The sequence below is a fragment of the Xiphophorus hellerii genome, chromosome 1 (assembly GCF_003331165.1).
Source record: "Xiphophorus hellerii strain 12219 chromosome 1, Xiphophorus_hellerii-4.1, whole genome shotgun sequence".
In the NCBI taxonomy this organism is placed as follows: domain Eukaryota; kingdom Metazoa; phylum Chordata; class Actinopteri; order Cyprinodontiformes; family Poeciliidae; genus Xiphophorus; species Xiphophorus hellerii.
In genome coordinates, this window is record NC_045672.1 from 25,142,301 (window position 1) to 25,165,125 (window position 22,825).

General features: G+C 36.2%; 1 protein-coding gene across 1 annotated transcript; it reads left to right on the forward strand.

Moving 5' to 3' along the window:
* Positions 1–62: 62 nt before the first annotated feature.
* LOC116736613 (sodium-coupled neutral amino acid transporter 3-like) lies at positions 63–21,426 on the forward strand. Its single transcript, XM_032589226.1, has 16 exons — positions 63–294; positions 8,245–8,355; positions 8,441–8,525; positions 9,531–9,646; positions 10,589–10,662; positions 11,828–11,920; positions 12,668–12,752; positions 12,874–12,956; positions 13,768–13,826; positions 13,920–14,045; positions 14,222–14,301; positions 14,373–14,474; positions 15,474–15,624; positions 17,778–17,922; positions 18,788–18,891; positions 20,306–21,426. The coding sequence occupies exons 2-16, from the start codon at positions 8,315–8,317 to the stop codon at positions 20,408–20,410; spliced, it is 1,449 nt and encodes a 482-aa protein (XP_032445117.1). The 5' UTR covers positions 63–294; positions 8,245–8,314; the 3' UTR covers positions 20,411–21,426.
* The last annotated feature ends 1,399 nt before the right edge of the window (positions 21,427–22,825 follow it).

The following is a 22,825-nucleotide window of genomic DNA, read 5'->3' on the forward strand; positions in this document are numbered from 1 at the left end:
TATGTAAGCCCGAGTGGGGAAAAAAAAGGGGTGGCGGGGGGAGGAACATTTTTACGCGCGTAGTCACTACCTTCTCTTCCCTTCCACCATCTTTTCCTCTCAGCTGCTCATTCTTTGCTGCATCTTCAGTTTTCTTTGGAAATAATACTTTGGGCATAAATCAGCCCCCACATTTTGACGTTTCCCCTTCCTGTCTTTCACATCTGTCTGGACTGAAGACGTCAACCTCTTCTGTGAGAGGTGGACGGCAGCAGAGGTCTCTTCACAGCGCTCCACGTGTTCAGCGTTTCCTCTGTAAGTGTTTCAGATTTAAATATGTAGCGAGGTGATGTGACAAAAAAGAAAAGAAGAAAAGTAAAGTACTTGAATTTAGTGATAGAATTAGGGTTAAAAAATAACACTCATATCCTTTCTTAGAATTTTTCTTATTATTATTTTTGTTAAAGGATTAGTTAATGCTGACTAGTCTTACCGGTGAAATGGTCAGAGCAAAGGTGGGATTTTAAAAGACGAAGTAGAAGTAGAAAATCATGGCTACTGAAACAAAAAATACTTTGTTTGTTGAACAACTTTATCTAGTTGTACCTTCTGAAGTTACTGATTCCTGAAATCAGAAGTGAAGTTTCTTTCAATTCCTATAATCACATCATGTGTATGGGCTCTGCAAATAAACAGCAAACCCTGAACAAATAAATGGAAATATGTGTTATCTTTAAGATTATGGCTTATAAGGCTGATATTAAAAACTCCACCAGCTGAGGAAACTTGCCTTAGATACAATCTGTAACTGAACGACATCTTTTCCAGCTAGTTTTGTGTCACAGTGAGATAAAGCGGGCGTGCTGTTAAAGCCTGTATCTCTGTTAAGTTGAACTTTATCAGCCAACTGAAATGTTATGTCTCACAAGTTGGTGCCATTTTGTTTTCTAATTCAAAGCACAACTGGATGGTACTCGTCTTGTTTCCATAATCCACCTTTACGCTGGAGTACACTTTGTGTTTTATTACTTTGCTGACGTGTCACATGACGTCTAAATATGATAATGTTTTGTGTCGGAGGGGAAAAGGGCTGAAAGACTTTCTGCCCGAGCAGTGGTGACGGTCGAGGTATTGGGTTTTTGTGTGTCACTTCCGTTGTTACGTGTGTGTGTAGGTTTCGTAGTTTGTTTTGAGAACAGCACCTGCAGCTCCTCAGTCACATGTGACGCATCCTGAAAAAGCACTGATCTGCTAAGCTAATTACCATCGCCACGGCGACGGGCAGGATGCAAACCAGCAACCTCAGATGGCATTCTCTACTCTCCCATTTTTTTTTCTTTGCTTGAATGGTCAATATTTACATTTCCTTGCAGAAGTATTCCCACCCTATGAGGATTTTTATATATATTTTTTCACATTTCAGTAACTTTTTAGCATTGCAAAAACACAAAATCTTACTATTTATGGTCTGGGTTTTAGTGTAAATATCTTTGTACACTTGACATAAGGAAAAAAACTAACCTACAAGTAACTTAAGAAAGATATAGGTGCTTGTTTTAAGAAAATAATCCTTAATACTGATTTTTTTAAAAGTCCTAGTCCCATTGGCAGATTATTTCACTAATAAGAAATTTTTCCCATTTTATAAGTTAATTTATCTGCCAATAGAACAAGCATTTTGTCATTAACATTAAGAATGATTTATTATTTAATAACTCCTTAATATTGATTAAACATATTACTTCCATTGGCAGATTTTTTCACTTATAACTTGGGAAAATGTTTTGTTATAAGTTAAATAATGGAACTAGTCCTTTCAAAGTCAATGATAAAGGATTATTTACTGGAAGTAAGATCATACAACATCCTGAAAAATTACTTGTAAGTTAGATTTTTTAATTATATCAAGTGTACTAAGATATTTCCACTAGACACTAGACAAAAATACTTTTGTGTTTTTGTAGTGTGTTATGGGATAAAGTGACATAAATATGGGCATAAGTGTTAACATTTATTGAATAAACATCATTGTGAACACAATATGTTCACCGTGAAACATAGAGGCAGCAATAAAGCGGCTCAGAGTTGATAGAGAGATAGATGGATGGATGGAAATGTAGAGCAATCCTGAAAGAAAAGCTTTCGACTTGATACTAGAGTGGAGGTTCACAACAACAAACATGCAGCCAAATGGACAACAGAATGGTTTAGCTTAAGTCATACACTACAAGAACAAAATTTTACCAAGTATTTTTGTCTAGTTTCTAGTGCAAACATTATAGAAAACTTGAAATAAGACAAAACTAACCTAAAAGTACATTTTTAGCAACATATAGAGGCTAATTTTAAGTAAATAATTGATTAAAAAGTCATTGTTCTATTGGCAAACTATTTAACTTATAACAATACATTTTCTCATGTTTTAAGTTAATTTATCTCTCAATAGAACAAGTATTTTTAATCAATATAAAGGAATTATTTACTTAAAATAATCTTCTCTATCACATGTGTCAAACTCAAGGCCCAGGGGCCAAATCTGGCCCACTGTAGCTTTTTATGTGGCCCTCTAAAGTCCAAGATACATCAATAAGTCCATTTATACCAACTTCACACAAAATCAAAAAATGTTTCTGATTGTAGTGCACATTTTTCTCAAAATTGGCCCAAAATATTGTGTTTAAGTGACTGCTGCTTCAGCCTTACTCGGTGTCAAGTTGTAGTCCGGGATGTATACTGCGATTAATAAGAAGTTACATTTAACATCATACATTAGAGCAAATATTGTACACATTTCTCACAAATATTTCTAAATTAGCTTCACAAAATTCTTGATGGACTGAAAAGGTGTTCAATATTATTTCATTATATATTACTTATTGAATGCTGAAATCAACAGCTATTTATTGATATTTAAACAGTTTAATGGATTCTATCAATAGATTCTGGCACAACCGGCCCTTTAAGAACATTTAGATCTTTGATATGGCCAGAAATGGTCCAGTCAAAGTCCAGACCTAAACTGATTAGGAATCTGACTGTAAATAATCCCAATCTGGCTTGATTTTAATTCACTGGGTCTTTTGGATTTGCATAGTTGGTTCAAATATATTCCAAAAAAGCCTGCAGCTGTAACTCTTATTGAAACTATTTACTCAGTGAGGCGACGAACAAAAACGCACCACACCTCTCAGGTTAACGCTCTCAGTGCAGGTGGAAAACCAGGTCTTGGTAGATATAAAAATGCACTAAAAAAATTGTTTTTGAATGATTAACCCAACATCACTCCCTTAAAAGTTTAGATACCTAACTGGTGGTCTGTCAGCCATTGAACAGCTGTAGAGGTTTAAAACAGTAATTATTAGTAATTAAGTGGCTCCTGAAGGCGATTGGTTGCTCTGGATTCCAGGGTTTTTCCTTTGCATAACATTTTAAAAATCTGTTTCCTTCCTCTTCACTATTATTCCCTACTTAGTATTGGTTTCTTACACTGAATCCAAATCAAATAAATTGAAATTTGTGGGAAAAATGTGAAAAATTATTGAGAATAAATGGTTTTTAGCATTTCTATACACTCCTGGTAAAGAAGGAATGCATACAAATAGCTTAAAATAAATTTCATTGAGTAGAATAATCTCATGCTGAAAATGTAGATTATATATTATGTTATAAAATATCAGCTTTTATTTTGACTCTGTTCCAGCATTAATAAGTAACATGTTCATATAAAATAATTATTCCTATGAAATAAATGCAGTTAAACCATTTTTTTAAATTAATACCTCACCTTAAAGTTCCACTCATCCACTTTTCTAAATGGGAAAGACAAGAAAACATGCCACACATTCAAAGAAATAACCAGCTATTCAACAGTAGCTACAGTAAGTAGCCACTCACTTAAATCCACAGCTGATTAAAAGTTTAAAACTCTACCTGTGACAAACTTAAATTATCTCACCACTTACAGAGTGAAGAAGATGGTAAAAAAAAAAAATATTTTAGAGAACAGCAGGAAGAAGATGGGATTTGAACCAAAGTCTTTAACAGAAATAGTTATAAATAATGGGGTTCTGTGAAGTAATCACTTTCTCTGGACACAGCCGGCACTTCATTGCCTTCACACAGCCACCAGTGTGTGGACCGTTTCGGCGGTAAGCGGATCCCTGCCTGCATACGTGCAGCTCTAACACCACCTGTGAGGGGTTTAACAAAGGGTTAAAAATGGGTGTTCCCATTTCCTGCTCCGGCTCTAATCTCCCTCACACTCTCCTTTCTTCACTACCAAGGAGCTTTGGAGAGACTCCCTGGAGCCACACTCCACACAGACACTGGTGGATTCTGGAAAACTTAGGCAAACTTCCATCAGGATTTATTATTTCATAAAGGAGATCTACATCTGGAGTAAGTTGCTGCTAAACTGTGTGAGTCTCACTGGTTTGTAGATGATGTGGAAGGGAAGGGAAGGGCTAACTGTCAATAGTGTGTGAGTCTTGCGTCAGACAAAAGCCATGTGGCACACTCAGCCAAATATTAAGAATGATCTACTGTGTGTCAACGAAAATGTTGTTCTCAATGAGAACATTTTATTTAATGTCTTATTGTGATGTTTTTATAATGACAGCACAGAGAGAGGGTATTTTGGGTCAGTTTAATTGATATTTATGAATAAAAATAACAGGGCTGCTATTGTGTTTATCGCCTGGTATCCACATATTCTGTTTTGTCTGTGTGTAAAATCAAACAGAAGACGTATTTGATGGGTCGTGCTCCTTGTTAACCAGGTTTGACTAGTTTGCTCACCCCCTCCTCTAGTCTCCATCCTCATTAAAATATGTGAAGCTTGCTCAGAGCAAACGTTGCCTTTTAAAGAGTCAGAACCCAACAAAAGACTTGTTTAGTTGCAAACTGTTCCTGACATTTGGTATGCTTTCAGTGGTTTCATGAATTGGCTGTCCGCCCTGGGAAAGTTACAGGGTATGCAGCTGAAGAAAGTGAGTCCAACCAAACCTGACCTCAGGCTAGCCTTCTGGGAAAGCACTACCCTGTATTTAGTCTAAACGGCACCAATTTACACTGCCGCTCTTTGTTTATCTCTGTAGCCGGCTGCTACCAAGTGCCAACATCTATGGGTGGTTGTACGCCGACAGAACTGCTCATTATTCTGGTTTTGTACGAAATTCTCGACGGCGGGTCAAGTCTGGTGACAGAGTGCCCTTTGGAGGTCATATGTGAGAAACCAGGGGGAAGTTTGACTCTGGAGCAACAAGGAAGTATCCCATGACCCTGGAGGGCCAGAGGACAGAGCTGCGGGTTTTCCCAGAGGTGTCCATGCCAGCTTTACGCGTCCCATAGGAGATTAGGGCAACACGAGTCCTTGTGACTTAAAGCTGCTCCAGTCTTAACAGCAAGTAAAAATAACATTACAAGAAAATGGTTACCACAGGACAAGCCAACCCTAAATGATGGATGGATGTAACATTTAGCATGCATAAAATGGAAGAAACAACAATCACAAGGCTGGATGTGGTGGAGAAGTTGGATAGACTACGTGAAACTCAGATCTGATTTTATTTTTAGTGACAGACTCTCTTCTGTTTCTAGTTTGTGTATTTTTAGTTATTTCTTTGTTTATTTATAAAAAGAGGTTTCATTAATCTTTTAAAAGGTGAGATGCATGGTACCAAATTATTACTTGGTAAAAAGCCAATTTCGTAATTAATTACATACATGTTTGACAAATTATTATACAAATTTCTCTAAAAACCAAGCAAGCCAAACAAAAAAACCAACAGAGAATTCAGAAAATGTACAAATCTCCTTATTTAACAACCACATTTTTGCCAAATGTGCAAACATTTTACAACTACAAGTTATAATCTCGTTTAGCAAACTATTCAACTATTTCTTACTATTATTTGTTTTCCTTTACATTATCCGATTTTTCATCCCGATCATTTTAATCTTTCTCTGGGAAATACAGTTGTAACTATTGTTTTATTTACCATGTCTTTCCTTCATATTGAAATTAGCGTTAAGATATTGTGACTATGTTTTGTAAAATTAGCTTTCTTGGGATTCAATAATGATTTTTAAAAAATTTTTAAAAAGCGACTCCAGTTGCTTAACCGAGGTTTAAAAGAACACCAAGCAGAGGTTCTTTGTTCATCCGATTTCTGTTTTTAACATCTCTAAATTAGAAAGCAGAACTCTTAAAAACAAATGTTGAACTTCTTGGATCTACATTTTATGTTTCCTGGAAACAGTGGGTCCAAAAGCACTCATACAATTAAACTTCAATATGTTTCATAAGCATTTTATGTGACGGACGAACCCAAATTAGTGCATATTTGTAAAGCAACCAGAAACCAAGACTTTACCATCCACCTAAACTAGCAGAAGCAGCCAACAGGCCCAAGTTAACTCTGGAGGAGCTGCAGAGATTCACAGCTCAGCAATAAAGAAACTTGGTGGAGGTAACATCATGCTGTGGAGATATTTTCAGAGCTTATGGGAAAACTGAGGTTGCTAAAAACACAACAATCCCTGAAATAAAACTCTTGGAAGCTGTAAAGAACTTTATTCTGTAGTTGGTGTTCCAGCAGGAAAGTAAAACTGTTGGGAATTTTACTTTCCGTTTAAGGGAAAGACTTTATCCACCATGTCCATCTTTAACCTTCGATGTTGTTGACATTAAAGGCATATTCATGTGCTATCATGGCACAATCAAAGTCCAGAGCAAATTCCAATTGATAATCTTTCCATCCAAATTATCTGGGCTTGAACTATTTTGAGAAGAAGAAAGTAGAAAAATGTCACGTGGACTGTCAGCTATTAGTGTTACAATATCTGGTTCTATAAAGCTTTGACTCATTGGGGCTGAACTTAAATCCATTTATTCTTTAAGAAAATATAGAAACCACAAATTTTCTTACATTTCACAAGTCTTCACTACTTTCCAATAAATAAATCCCAATAAAATCCTGTTGTAACTTGACCAAATGGGTAAAGGGACGTGTATGAACACCAAACATCTAAGTCAGCCATAATATTTGTTTAAACTTCCAGAAAACTGTAAAACAGCTGAAACACTGACTTCCTTTAAATCTCGACTAAAAACCCACTTGTTTAGAATTGTATTCGAAACTTAATCAATTACGAATTTAATGATGGCACTTGATTTAATGTCGTGTTTTGAATGTTGATTCTATGTTGCATGACTTTGTGTTTTTGTGTTTGTTATGATGTAAAGCACTTTGAAATGCCTTGCTGCTGAAATGTGCTATACAAATAAAATTTGATTGATTGACATTATGTACATCTTTGAAAAAGTGATCCGACTCAGCTGTAAAACCCTGTGGATTGTGAGTCCGATATGCCTATCTCTAAAAACTACAGTCTTTTTGGTTTGTTTGTACAGTGTATTATTGTTTTTTGTGTGAACCTTTATATCTGTTGCTGTTGTCCCACTTGAATTTTTACGGGACGATAAAGACTGTTTCTACTTCATTCTATTTCTATTCTAACTAGGTAGTAAAAAATGTTAACCCTACTGAATAAGAAAAGGTGTTGTATTCTTTTTCTTTTTGGTCTAGTATTTAGCGCACTTGAAATAAGACAAACTAACTTAAAAGTAACTTTTCAGCAAGATGGCTTTTTTAAGTGAATAATTCTTAATATAGATGAAAAAGTACTAGTTAATTTATAACATGGGGAAAGTTTCTTATAAGTGAAATAATCTGCCAATGGAGCTAGTAGTTTTTAAAATTAATGCCAAGGAATTATTGACTTAAAACAAGCTCCTATGTCTTGCTTAAAAGTTACTTGTAAATTAGTTTTGTCTTATTTCAAGTGTACCAAGATAGTTGCACTAGAAAATAGACCAAAAATATTGGTAAGATTTTGTGTTTTTGCAGTGTAGGCAGGCGATGATGCTTATATAACCTTTAAAAGTGTGCCACCCTTGCATTAGGATTGTATCAGGCAGATAATACTGCTGGTGCTTCCTGTAAGATACATTTCAAGATCTTATCTCAACTTTAAAAGAAGGTTAAACAAGAGAGAAGGTGATACATTCAGATGTAATGTAAGATACACCCTGTAACTATTCAAGAGGAAAGATAATTTGGTTTAGTCTGTACTTTCTATGCGTTTAAATGTCCAAATCAATCCAGCTGACACCAAAGGTTCCCCGTACTTAAGCGATTGTATGATTTGCAGGGATTTCTTTTGGATGTGTCAATAATGAGGCGTTTGTTTATCTGCTTCCAGTCATTTCAAGTTTCAAAGACGAGCCTTTCATTCAACCAGAACCAGCCCAACCACAGCAAGTAAAATAAAAATGGAGCTTCAAAAGATGAATGGACACAGCAGAGATGACGGGTGAGTAACTCCACGTGAGCAAGAATGACGATCAAGTTCATCGAGTCGATCTTAAGTTAACACTTTGACTCTTCCTCCAATGTAGGTTTGATTCAGTTGAAGCCATGGAAGAAAACTCTGAGTTTCTCCCACATAAAACAAGCATAAAGAAAGAAGTTCACTTCACAGATGTGAGTTTCAGGCTACGTTTACACAGCAGCCTGAAGTGGCACAATTCCTATTTTTTTGTCAAACTGGATTTTTTTGGCATGGTCGTTCACACTTCCGACCTGTACGTGATCTAAAGTGTGAACTGCAATAGACCTGAAAGTGTCCCGCATGCGCAGTAGGGGGCGCAATATCGACACAAATATAGCGCGTGCTCAGTGTTTTGCCACAATCGCCATAAAAAAGACGAAGACGTGTCCAGTGTTAATAATGGATGCAAGCTGCCGTTAAAATCTAAAGAAGGGCGTGCTGTGGTAGCGTAGGGGATAGCGCGACCCATGTTTGGAGGCCTTGAGTCCTCGACGCGGCCATCGCGGGTTCGACTCCCGGACCCCACGATATTTGCCGCATGGCCTTCCCCCTTTCCTGTCAGCCTACTTTCATATAAGGGACACTAGAGGCCAAAAAAGACCCCTGGAGGGGAGAAAAAAAAAAAAAACATTTAACGGCAAGCTGCCATTAGAATCTAAAGAAGAAGAAGAGGAGGCAGAAGAAAAAGTGCTCAGTGTTTTCCGAAGTAAACATGGATGCTAACGGTGGAGCAGAGCTTACGATTTTAAAGCCGTTGTCCGACCGAAGCAGCACATTAACAACTTAAGCCGCCATGGTTGTTGTTTTTCTTCCCTTGGGCGTATCAGGACGCAGAATAGAGACGTTGGTCAAGTATCAGTGACGTTCAGGTCGGTGAATGCGACCTGACCGCATTTGAAAAGATCAAATACGTATCGATATACGTATCGGATATCCAAGTGACCTGGGTCGCATTAAAAAAAAAATCTGACCTGTATTGTTCAGATTGTATTGAAAATATGAGATTCAGGTCGCATAAAGGCAAAAATAAAAAATAAGAGTCGGAATTGGGTCACCTTAGGCAGCACTGTGAACGCAACCATATATTTCTCCTTCATTTTAAATGATTTTCTTTTTTTGTCATAAAGAAAGAAACATTTTCATGTCTTTTTTTTCAGTTTGAGGGAAAGACGTCATTCGGCATGTCCATCTTTAACCTTAGTAACGCCATCATGGGCAGTGGAATCCTGGGACTCGCATATGCAATGTCCAACACAGGAATCATTCTGTTTATGTGAGTAAACTAAACTAAATTGTTTTATCCATCTGCTCAGTGCACAGACTGAAAACACACTACACAGTGTTGTATTTCATCAGCTGCTTGTGATATTTATTTGATTTTTGGTGAATCCCTGATTGCTCTCTAAAAATTACAGCAGGACTGTTTGTCATGCGAGTTTATTGGGAATTATGTTGTGGACTGAAACATGTGGTTTGCAAATGGAAGTAAAAGGATTTTAACAAAATCTCCTTATTTGAAAACATTTTCTTATATCTACTGACAGCACATTTTACATTTTTTTCTTTTGAATTTCAATCACTTTTTTGTTTATTTTGTAGTACTTTTATCTCAGCTTTTCTAGCCACTTTGTGCCTTTTTCTTTATGACTTTACAAATACGTAATCTTTAAAAAATTTAATTAAAGGTACAATGTGAATTAGATAGTATTCTAGAATCGTAGACAAATAAAATTAACAGATTGTGAGATTTCTTACATGTTCATGCAACTGTTTGTCCAAGATGTAAAAAGATAAGTAAATAAAATTATTATTAAATACCAATAGTGAACATTTCTTACAATAATTTAATTAACATTGTTGTTAATCCTACTGCCGTTATTAAGTAGGAATAACAGCAGTTAAACATCCAGTTTATGGTTCAGGTGTAATGTAAACAGTGTTACGCCATGAACAGCTTTTCTACTGGTAGGTTCTGATCTCAGAACCTGCGTTAGAGCAGACAGCTCCTGTAAATCAGATTTAAATGGTTAAATATAGAAACCCGATCAGGTCACGCCTCCCTGGAGCTGGACTGAACCATGTGGTGGGTGTGGGAAGTGTCTGTTCTGAAATGATAATCTCAGGAATTATTATAAAAATGGTTTAATCCAAATTATTGTTTGTTTTTTTTTACTTTTATGATTGAGTGCCAACAGATGTGGTTTTTGTCTTTCAGAATCCTGTTGTTGTTCATCGCTCTTCTGTCTGCATATTCAATTCACCTCCTGCTAAAATGTGCCGGAGTTGTAGGTAAGAGGCTCAACTAAACTTACATAGCTTTTCCACTTATGCCTTAATAAGTAGGAAAACTTTTGACATCCCTGGTAAAGATTTGTAAAAGCCTAAAAGTAGTTTAATTTCACTCTGAAATGTTTTTAGTATTCTGTACATTTATTCAGTATAGGGGGAAAAATCAGATATTAAGAAGAATATTTCTAAACAATATCCCTTTAAAAGAAATGTTACTGAAGCATTTTTTATTCAGATGTTACTCGATCTGAGTGTCTAGAAACTTTTATTTCATGGCACACAAGTTTGTTTCCCAGGGGAAGAGTTAGGAGGTGACGCTGAGACCAATTTCTTTTAGCTGCTCTTCAAAATTGGCAAGACAATCGAACAAGCCATTGAAATATAGCAAGAAATACTCACAAGAAAATGATTCCACGCCCATATCTACAACCAAAACACTAATTAAAGCCAGGAAATCACCTTTTCTGCCCTACCATCTCGAAGGTAAACAGAAACCCTGCTGAGTTTTAACTAAAGATGTGTGAATTGGTAAAATGGGTCTAAAATGGTTATTTTTGCCAAACATACTCCAGGTAAGGTTTTGTCTAAAATAAATGGTGGATTTAATGGATAGAAAAACACCTCATTCCATCTGGTAACAATGGCGGGGAATCTGTTATGCTTTGAGCACGTTTTTCTTCTAAAGACTCTGGAAACCTGTTGAGAGTGCTTGACATCATGAACTCTTCAAAATACCAAAACATCTTAAATAAAGACTTGGTGGCCTCTAACAGCAAACTAAAACCTGGTCATCATTTGTTCTTACAGAAAAATTTTGATAAGAATGACACAGGAAGTGTCATGAATGCTTGACTGTTGTCATGAAGTGTCATTTGGTAAATAATTACACTTCTAATGCAAAGTTGATTCTTTCAATTTACTTTTAATGCTGATTTTAATACAACTTTTCTTTAAAAGTGTCATTATTTACCAAATAATGCAAAGTTGACCCTCAAAATTTACATGAGATTTTTTTTCCCCACTACTGAAAAACTGATTGTAGCTAAAATCAGTGTGAGATTATTTTTCTGTGATAAAATATACTTTTAAGCCCTTTAAAACACATCTTTAAAAATGGATGACAGCAAATTGAGTCTTAATATTTATTCCCACGGTTGGTTTTCAGGTATCCGTGCGTATGAGCAGCTAGGAAATCGAGCTTTTGGACCCCCGGGGAAAATGCTGGCTGCCATCGTCATCACTGTGCACAATATTGGAGGTATTCTTAATTCATCTCTTATGATGCATTTCTATATTATCTTGGGTTTTTTTTCCTATGTCAATATACAGTCATTTTTAATAAATTGGAATATAACTGGAAAGTTAATTTATTCCAGTAACCTAGTTTACTGAGTGTTCTACCAAGTATTTTTGGTTTACTTTCTAGTGCAAATATCTGAGTACACTCGAAATAAGGCAAAAATAACTTACAAGTAAGTTTTCTGCAAGAAATAGCTTATTTTAAGTTAGTAATGAAAAAGTACTTGTTCCACTGGTAGATGATTTCACTTATAACTAGTACTTATTCATCAATATTAGGGACTTATTTATTTAAAACAAGCTCCCATATATTGCTGAAACATCACTTGCAAGTTAGTACACTTGAAATACAGTAAGTCAAAACTAAGACATTTAAATTAGAAAACACACCAAAAAAAACTTAAGATTTTGTGTTTTTTGCAGTGTGAATCACATTATATAGATTAATAACACATAGACTGATGTTATCAAGCCTTTATTTCCTGTTATTTATTGTGATTTTTCAGATAATGAAAACTATTTTTAATGCTTAACAGTTATTTTCGGAAGGTACTTTTAATTTCACAAATGATCCCCAGAATGCATATTCTAATTTAATGAATATGACTGCATATATTTGAATTAAAAAGTAAAAATAATAGTTTTGCTGTCACAAAATACAGTATACACAAATAAACAACATAACCTCGTTCTTATGTGTTTGCAGCCATGTCCAGTTATCTTTACATTGTAAAGTCCGAGCTCCCTCTGGTTATTCAAGCTTTTCTTGGTAAACAACACGTAAACACAGGGTAAGCATTTATTTCACATTTCTTCTTGGTTTCTCTCATGGCACGTTCAGTTTTTTGTTGTCATCGTTTTTTGCTTGATTGCATTCTGATTTTCTCATCTGTTTGTGTGGCCGAATCGCAGAGAATGGTTCCTGGATGGAAGGTATTTGATCATCATTGTCAGTGCCATCATCATTCTTCCCCTTGCACTCATGAAGCAGCTCGGTACGTCGGCCACTCTCACCTTCTTTCGGCCGCTTTTCCACTGGCACGTCGCGCACCAACCGGTTAACGTGCAGTTCGGTTTTCCACCAGGCACCGAGCTTCTCCATTGTACGATCTGTTCCTCGTTACTGTGGGTGGGCTGTTATCGCAGCAGCTGTGTTCAGCAAATGTTTTCATCGACGACCTGGTTCTGATGGACTCAATTAAAATAAACCCAGATATTTTTATTTTGTCTTGTAGAAATTCCCCGTATTTCAGAACGGCTAGCTGCTAGCGGCTAGTAGCGCTGCTAATTCGCGGTCATACTGAACAGCTCTCCGCCTAAACGCTTCTTCTTCTTCTTCTTACTGAAATTTATTGGCGGTTGTCAAAAAAAAAAAAAAAACATTGGGTGAGCATTACTGCCACCAACCGGTAAGGTGTGTGGACCAGCTAAATGCTAAATGCCGATTGCAGTTTTCAGTGACGTAAATCACGAGCCAATCAATGATTGCGGTCCGCTGTCGCTTCGGCGCTGATCCGTGTAATTATCATTTAAAACAATTTATTGACTTATTTTCGTCGCATCTTGTCGGTCGCGGACATTTTAATGCGCATGCGCACGCATCCGTACTCACTGCTTGTTTCCGGTTCTGACAGAAGACCGGTATCGAACCGGTTCGAGGCGGTCTAGTGGAAAAGAGCCTGCTGTTTTGTCACTCCTCATGCTCTTCTCATGTAGACATTTTTGTTGTCTGTTTTCATGTCCGACTCTGAAAGTGATAAAAATAACTTAAATAATCATGTTATTTTCTTGTTTATTGGACTCCAGGGTACCTTGGCTATACAAGTGGCTTCTCTCTCTCCTGCATGGTGTTTTTCCTTATTTCAGTGAGTCATCAAAATGGAAAAGAAAGAATATAAACAGCTGATCTCCCATCAAATATTTGTCTTTTAATAAATTTGTGGATGCATTTTGTCCAGGTCATCTACAAGAAATTCAGCCTCCCCTGCTTCTTTGATTCCAGTAATACTACAAGCCTTCATGATGATGATTTCTCAAAGCTTAATTCAACATGTGATGCCAAACTATTTACCATCAACTCCGAGGTCAGTAAAACACCACATCGCCTTTATTGCCGTGTGCATTTCATGTCCTGCTTTGCACAGGTCATGTACACACCAGAGTGTGTAAAGTCAACAGTAGTGAGGCGCTTTGTGTCAACAGCTGTGTTGCGAACATCTGATCGCTGATATTCAGGCTTCTACTTTGTTATGGCGTTTAGGCAGCGTACACCATCCCGATCATAGCTTTCGCTTTTGTCTGCCACCCAGAGGTGTTGCCCATCTACACAGAGTTACGGAAGTAAGTCAGGACGTCATAGTCAGTCTCTGCTATGTAGAACAGCGATAATAAAGTTTTTTCCCCTCTTGCAGTGCCAACAAGAAGCGCATGCAGAACGTTGCCAACATCTCCATCCTGGCGATGTTTGTCATGTATCTGCTGACCGCTATTTTCGGTTACCTCACCTTTTTACGGTAAGATTCTCTCTAAAGCTGCAATATGTAACTTTTATAAATATTAGAATTTTTTTTTTACATATAGTAAAGTGTTTCTCAATTATTTTCTGTCAGATCATATTTAATCATTTATCTTTACTTCATACTGGCTCCACCACTAAATGACCCAAATATTAAAACTATGGACCCAAATATTAAAACTATGGAGAGCCATTTCAGCCAAAACTAAATAAATAAGTAATTGGCTTTTTTATTCTTATTCATAGTTAATTATGTATTGAGTTATTTATTATTTTATGTATTTATTCTTTATTTATACATTCATTATAATATTTATTCAATTATTTGTTCGTTTACTTATTTATCTATACATTTATTTATTTTATTTATACACTTATTTGTTTTTTATTTATTTATTCATTTACACATCTATTTATTTAATCATTTATTTAATTATATTAATTAATTTTGGCTGACATTGCTCTCCATATGGTAGTAGCTCATTTTATTGTGTTAAGTTTCAAAACAATTTCCAAATTCAGTTCATTAACTCAATCAGTAACATTTAATCAAGACTGCTCAGTCAACAGAGAAAATTAAAATGATTCACTGGGATGTACAATTTTACAGTAAAACTTTTAAAATTATAAAAATGCATTCAGCTTGTTTTTCAAAAAGTTTATAGTTTTACATTTTAAATTTGCATCAATGTTGCTTATGTTTCAGCTTGTCAGAAGGGATAAAAACATTTTACGTTCACGCTTTTATGCTTTGTCTTGTAAAGTTATTGTTGGCATTACTCATAAATAAGGAAAAACTTATTTTTTAACACATCAGAATAAAAAAAAAATCAGCCGCAGGACTTTGAAACGACCATTTAAAGCTCCGCTTATTTCAAAGAACCAGACTTTTTGACACTATTTGAGAAGTACTGGTGTAGCATGAGACAATTCACTGACAGAAAACAAATACGAACACTTATGTCTGGAAAAGTGCAGCAAATGAGGAAAAATTGAGAAAAGTGTTTTGTGTTGTCTGGGTAGCTGGAGTCGAGGCAGAGCTGCTTCACACCTACAGTAAAGTGGATCCTCTGGACGTCCTGATTCTCTGCGTGCGTCTGGCTGTACTGGTGGCCGTCACTCTCACGGTCCCCGTGGTTCTGTTCCCGGTAAGAAACAGTGGGAAAGTATTCAGATGTACAATAATAGGTCCCACATATCTAACAGACTACACAACAAAACCGATGAGCAGAAAATCAAACCAATAATTTATTGGTGAAATATTTACTTTTTTCTCAGTAACTTTCTAATCCACTAAAGCTCTTTTCTATGTTTAATCTTTAGACTTTGTCTCTTTTCACCTGTTGCCTGTTCAGTTCCTTAGTTTCCCCAAAAAACATCCGTTAATTAGAAAAGCTTCGATTAACAATTTCATAAAGTGAAAACATTAATAGGGGAGATTGATTCTCTGCCACACTGTAAAACATTTGAGCCGCATTTAGTCGTGTCTGCTCTCTTCTACTCCTTAAGTCAAATAAATTTAGTGAGTTTTGGATTTTGAATCTAAATATGTGAGTTTGTGGAAGATAAACTTGCAGTAGTGAGTTGTGTTAACTTTCAATTAATTTTGTCAAACCTCCAATAGTTGAATAAACTAGAGTTTTTAGGTTACTTAAAAAAAACTAAAAGAAGAGAAAAAACAGGAGTGGGAGCTATTTCCCAGAATGCTTAGCAGCATGTTTTTGTATCCTGACTCTTATTAAAGCAAATGTTTATTTTAATGCAACTTGAGGATAATGTCCTGTTCACACTAAATGTTTCTGAGCTGAATTCATTGTGATGTTTAATAAAATTCATTATCAGATCAGAAATTTTATTCATGCAATTTGAAACAAGAGTTTAAATGATTCTAAAGTAAAATAAGTAGATATTTTAACTTCATATCGTGAGTAAAATAATAGAGAAATGTGGCTCTTTAACCAGGTGGGGGCTTTATTTTCTTGCATATTGGGAAATAATTATTTTATTTAAATTAGATCATTAAGGTAAGACTCGCAGCTCAAGATTAATGAACATAAAAACCAATGTTTAGACAACTTGTCTCTTGTTGTTAAAACAACTCCATGAATTTTAATTTCTGAGTTAAAACCAAAGCAATTTAATTTTTGACTTAAATTGCATTTTCCAGGCAGCAGGTGGACTTTCATTTTCAAATTAAACCACCTTCAAATGTTTTAGTGTATGACAATTTTTAAAAGTGTTTTAAAATAGTAATTTATCTTAGTTATCAATTTCATCATTAACTTTAGACATGCATTTCTTTCACAGCTTTAACCAAACTGATGTTTATTTTTAATCTACATGTAGATTACATACCTATATTTGCTTAATGACATGAAAAATGTAAGTATGACAATAGCAAGGGGATATTTTTGTTTTAACTGCAATTTATATATTTGCTTAAGATTTTATTATTTGAAACCCTAAGAGCAGTTTTAAATCCTGGAATTTAAAGTTGCTAAATTTTGGATTTAGCTTAGACAAATTTAGCTATTTTGGGTTCCTATGTTGAACAAAGCTGAACCTACCCCCAGTCCAAATTCTTATTGTTTGGGCTTATCGGATCTTTAATCTACCATCTTGACTTTAAGCTAACAGGGTACTGAAACTGACACAGTAACAACAAAGGAAATAGGTCGACTTCCTTTAGCCATGCAGCGTATCGACTCTGGGGAGCTTCTGTAATAACGTTTGCATCTTAACTTACAGATGCAACAAGAAGTTATGAAAACCGTTTTGTTTTGTTCACAAGAAGGAAAAAGAAAACTGATTGTAGATGACACCAAATTAACTTTTTACAGTTAAAATAATTCTACCCCTTTTTATAAGTGAGGCTATTTTTCTTGCAAATACCTAAAGTGAAAAATCAATATGAGTTTGATGTCATCAGATTATCCCAATGTGAATTTAAGGCCTGCATGTAGCTTAGCTTAGTTTAGCATCAGTTCAAGAGCATGGTAGCCATTTGAAGGAAACACAATGTATGTAAATATCCTTAAATATTGTGTGTCTTTAATTTATGTAACAAATACATACGACAAACTTAAGTCAAGATTTTGTGCTAAAACCAAGTTAAGCTAACCTTTAAGCAAATTAATGCATTTTGTAAACTGCTTGATCTTTCTTTCCCAATCACTTTAAAGAGCACATAAAATTTTCTTTAAATGTTTTAGGATTTTTTTTGCAGTCTTTATGCTCAATGTTTGTGTTTGAAAGGAACTGATTTTGTTTTCCCTTTCTTTTTATCTCATTTTGTTTGTAGATTCGCAGAGCGGTGCTCCAGATCTTCTTCCCTGATAAGCCTTTCCACTGGGCCAGACATATCCTCATTGCATTCAGTCTCATCTTTGTGGTCAATTTGCTCGTTATATTTGTCCCTTCAATCAAGGACATCTTTGGCGTCATTGGTACGTTCGCACTGCAGGGAAAAGAAACAGGAGCCTCACTGCAGATGCTATAGTGTGAACTCCACTCTAAATTTCAGGTCCATCTAATTTAATTAGAGTATTGAAAAGTAAAGGGTTATAAATTTGAAACTTAAGTTATATTTTTATGATTTACAGCTAATAAAAACATATAGGCCTAATTTTGTTCCTTAAAAAAATAAATATATAACATGAGACCAATAAAATAAAGAGATGGTATCATGTCTAAATAATCTTGTGGACTTGACACCGTCCACAAGGAGGATAACTCATAGTCGTCATTGCTAAAGAAGCTACTTCTTCAAAGAGCTATATCGAAGTACATTAATAGAAAGTTGAGTGGAAAGAAAAAGAGAGGATTTTAAATTTTTTTCAAGGTTTTCACAGTTGGTGGTGAATTGTTGAGTCATGACATCTACTGGTGTTGTTCCACTGTGTTTTTTCCACAGTGTAGCCAAAAGTTTTAAAATGCTTACAATTGAGTTCTGCTAAAAAAAAAAAAAAAGCTTTGTGGAGGTGCTAATTTAAATTTGGTACCTATCCACATTACCAAAAGTACCAATATCTTCCAGGATCTCAGTGGCCTTTAAATTGGTCTGAGACAAAACCCTGTAGAGAGAGAATCTATTAATCAAAACTGGTTAAAAAAAGAGCTTAAAATTAATCACTCGTGGTTTAGTGAATCTATATAACATATAAAATCCTCTCTTTTTGAATGGAAAAACTGATATAAGTTAATTTTTCAATGTTGTAAAACTTCATTGTCAGTGCTTTACTTATATTCTACAGTCAAATTAACCATTTACAATAAAAAATCCTTGTTGCTTTCCGTTCTTGTCTTGTGCAGGAGCCACATCGGCCCCCAGTCTCATTTTCATCCTACCCGCTATTTTCTACATCCGGATTGTTCCTGAAGACCAGGAGCCTTTCAAGTCAACACCAAAGATTCAGGTACGTATCTAAGGCTACAGCAGGTCTTGCTGCTTAATTCTGTTTTTGTTTTTTTGCATGGTCAGTCATACTACTAATCAAAGCTTGCTTGTTGGTTGGAACCCAGCGTTCGGATGCTGAAAACTACCAACAATGTTAGTGTGAACTAAAATGCTATCAGTACCATTATTGTGTTGACTAACATGGAATTACTCAGTAGCATGTGTGGTATCACCACCCATTCAATATGATAAACATGCTTCATAAATAAAATTTTAAAAAATAGCTAAAATGCTTATTTTAGGTACTAGATTAACGTTAGCATGAGGGCTATCACTAGCATGTTGATGCTACCAGTAGGATGCAGGTGATTATTATCATGTTGACTAAAATAACATTCGGTGTGTAAACATTAGCTTAAGTGCTGTCAAGAGCGTGTTGACTTACTACATTCAGTATGCTCCACATAGTTAATAAATAAAAAAAAATCAGCTAAAACGCTTATTTGAGCGTAGCTTTTCGATCAACAAGCGTTGTCATGGTAACGTCGCCATGGTGACACGAAACGGCAACGGAAGTAGCAGCTCCCCTCTCCAGACCGAGCGGCACGTTTTGGTATTTATTGTGGGGGTGCACGCAGCGGTTCGTGCCGCACGAATGTGGTTTCTGGGCGAAGTTTTTCGCCTATTTTGATTAAACCTGACCGCAGTGAGACTTCCGTGTGAAAAAGTTCACGTTTCCAAAACGACCCCCGTGCGCAGAAGGACGTTGACGTCACACAGCAGCGCCCTGAAGTAATAATGGATGGAGCAGTTTACGGATCGATTCTAAAGTTTACTCAGCAACGAGAGCCGACAGTACCGTGACAAAATCGTAAGAAGACAGAGGAAGGTAATAAAAAGAAACCACAACTAATAGTGACGACTTTTTGTGGCGTTTTGACTGTAATTTATATAGAGAAATCTGTTTGGATGCGTAATGATCAGCACCAGAAGTGGTTGGATTGTGATGTGTCCCAATTCAGTTACACAGACTTCTGCCATAAGTTTATGATCATAATTTTCAGCCATTGTTTACATCCTGATTTATCGCTTCTGGTGCAGAATTATGACGCATTTCTCACATCAATGACATAAAAAGCTGAATAAAATGCAACGTGACTATTCAGATTGCAGACGCTTTGAAAACAAATCAGTACCACATGTGGAAGCGGCACAGATCGGATATTTATTTGGGTGAAAAGATCGGAATCAGGCTGTTCAGACTGAAAGTGTTGTATAGGTCACATAAGGGCAAAAAAATAGCAGATTTGGGCCGCATTTACCTGTTGTGTGAACATAGGTTTAGTGAAATACACTCACTGTGTTTTATGTTTGCTTTGCTATTTTTAAATCTAATTAATGGGCACATGATATTCTCTTTATGTCTCCTGCAGGCTGCATGCTTTGCAGCATTAGGTTTCATCTTTATGATCATGAGCCTGTCATTTATATTCATCGACTGGAGTACCGGAAAGTCCCGAAGCGGAGGCGCCCACTAGCTTGGCGCTAGATATGCTGTGACTGAACAAAGGTACTACAAACAGAATGTCAACCAAAACACTCCCAAAAAATAACCCCGTTCAGCTGAGATCCGGTCCAGAGTCTGGAGATTTTCAACGAAGGAAAAACAAATGAAGAACCTTCGCCAGCGTCGATATCAGGAAAATGTTTTGACGTGTGATGGCGCAGAAAAATGTCCTGTTGAGGAGGAGGGAGCACAGGATGGCACGACGTTGTTCTGAGTCCGCCGCCCTGCCGCAGCTCAAAGTCAGGGTGAAGATGGCAGCAAGAGGATGAATGAGAACAGCATGACTAAGTTGGAAATCCCACTTCAGTGTTCCATGGAATAGTTCAGTCACTGCCAACATCCCTCCAGTATACTTCCCTAATATTTCAAATTACATTTATTTACCGTTTCACCAAACAAAACAGAATAGTTTTCCCCTACATTTGTCTTGAAAAATATAAAGAACAATGACTGCATTTTCACAGAGATTGTTTTATTTAGTAAAGAAACAACTATCTATGAAGTGAAGTTCATCTAATGTGATATTTTTTATGTCTCTTGTTGTGAATGATGTAAAGAATTACTATCTTTCAGGCAGAGTCTGAGGTGACCAAATAATCCGGTGCAATGTGCAGGATTTTGCTGCTGTTCAGACAATTTCCTGACAATCATGTGAGCCAAAATGCAGAAAAAGGTTTTTGCACAAGGAACGCAATGTTTTTTTTAAATATTAGTTTAGCTGCAGACCAAAGAGTGTATTTATGCAGTTATATTGACGGAAAAGTTACCTCTTTTTAATTTATCAGGTGTAAAAGTAGAGCCTCAAAGCATCCAGTGTTACCAAGCTTCATCACGTTCAGAAACGTTTCAGTATGTTACCCATTGATAAGGTTAAAATAAAGGGTTTTCTGTGAAATTGGTCCAAAACACTTGTTACCTTTGTGAAGCAACCTGTTCATTTTCTGACTGGTTTTACTAACATATTGCAATAAAAATCTTTTGTTTCTACACGTCTGTCATTTTTAATCCACATATGCTTTGTTTTTTTCTTTTAGAAAATTTCACAATACTGTCTTTAAATTAACATATTTGCAAACATTGAGATTAATCTGCAACATAGCAGTTTTGGAAAATCAGATGATGATGTTTGGAATCACTGAATTAAATGGAGACATGTCTGGGTGCATTTTAACACAAAACATTTCCTTTTTTTTTTCTTTTTTTTTACCTAATCGCAAAATCAAATCAAATTTGGCAACATATAAGGAAGAGAATCATGAACCTCCACAAGTCTGATAATAATAATCACCAGGGGAAGGTGTTTTGCTCAAGAGATTAGCATGTTTTTATGTGTTTTGTTGTTAAATCGACCAAAATACTTGCAGAAGCTGAAGAGAAGCTCTTTGCACGTACGGCGCCGACGTCACATCCGTATGAGCGAAATGCGGCTTTCTTGCTTCTGCCTTGAATTACCATGACAGCTGGAAAAGACAAAGTGGTATTTCAGACGCAAATAAAACAATACTATGAACATTGCTGTCTTCCTAATATAATGGGCTTTTAAGTTTTCACGGATTTCCAAACGATCCTGAATTAAGAAGACGGTGGCTTGTAAATATTCGTTGCTACCAGTTAAAGCTACCAGCCGCACAGCAAAGTTTACAGCCTTCACTTCACTCCGGATCAACTTCTTCAGCCTAAAACTACCGGGGGGAGACGGATGGTAAATAAAGGAGCCGTTCTGTGTCATTTCCATGGAATCACTTCTGTAATCATCCTGAAAGAGCGAGTTTATGGGAACGAGAGAGCAGACCAGAACCAGACAGCCGAGCAACTGATCTGAATGTACACACTGCTGTAAACACCGTTATGCTTCACAAGAAGCATGTAAAAGTAATAATACGGAGACCTTAAGGAACACGGTCATATTTTTTCTAAAAGCAACAACTTTGAACCTGAACAGCCAGCTGAATTCAAACTGACACCAGAGCTGCTCTACTGTTAAGCTATGGCCTTGTTGTGCTTCCTTATGCTTCAGAAGCAAAAAAGCCCGAACCGCAAAATCCCCCGTTACCTGGTCTCTGACACTAACGACAATAAACACACATAAGTACAAAATAAAAATAAGTACAAAATGAAACATGAAAATGTTTAGATACTGAAATGGCACATTTTTATAATGAAAATGTCCGAGAATGTTGCCTACTAGCATAAGCTAAAGCTAATGTTAGCCACAAAGTTTAAAGAAAGTAAAACTCACCTTCGTATCTGTGAACGTATAACGAGGCGTCCATCTTAAAACCTTTCTCCAGCTACTTGTTGGGGCTTCAGCTCGATGTACATCATTAATTGTTACCTTGGGCAAACCCTGCAAGCAGCTAGCCGGTAAATTACCGCCATTTACCGG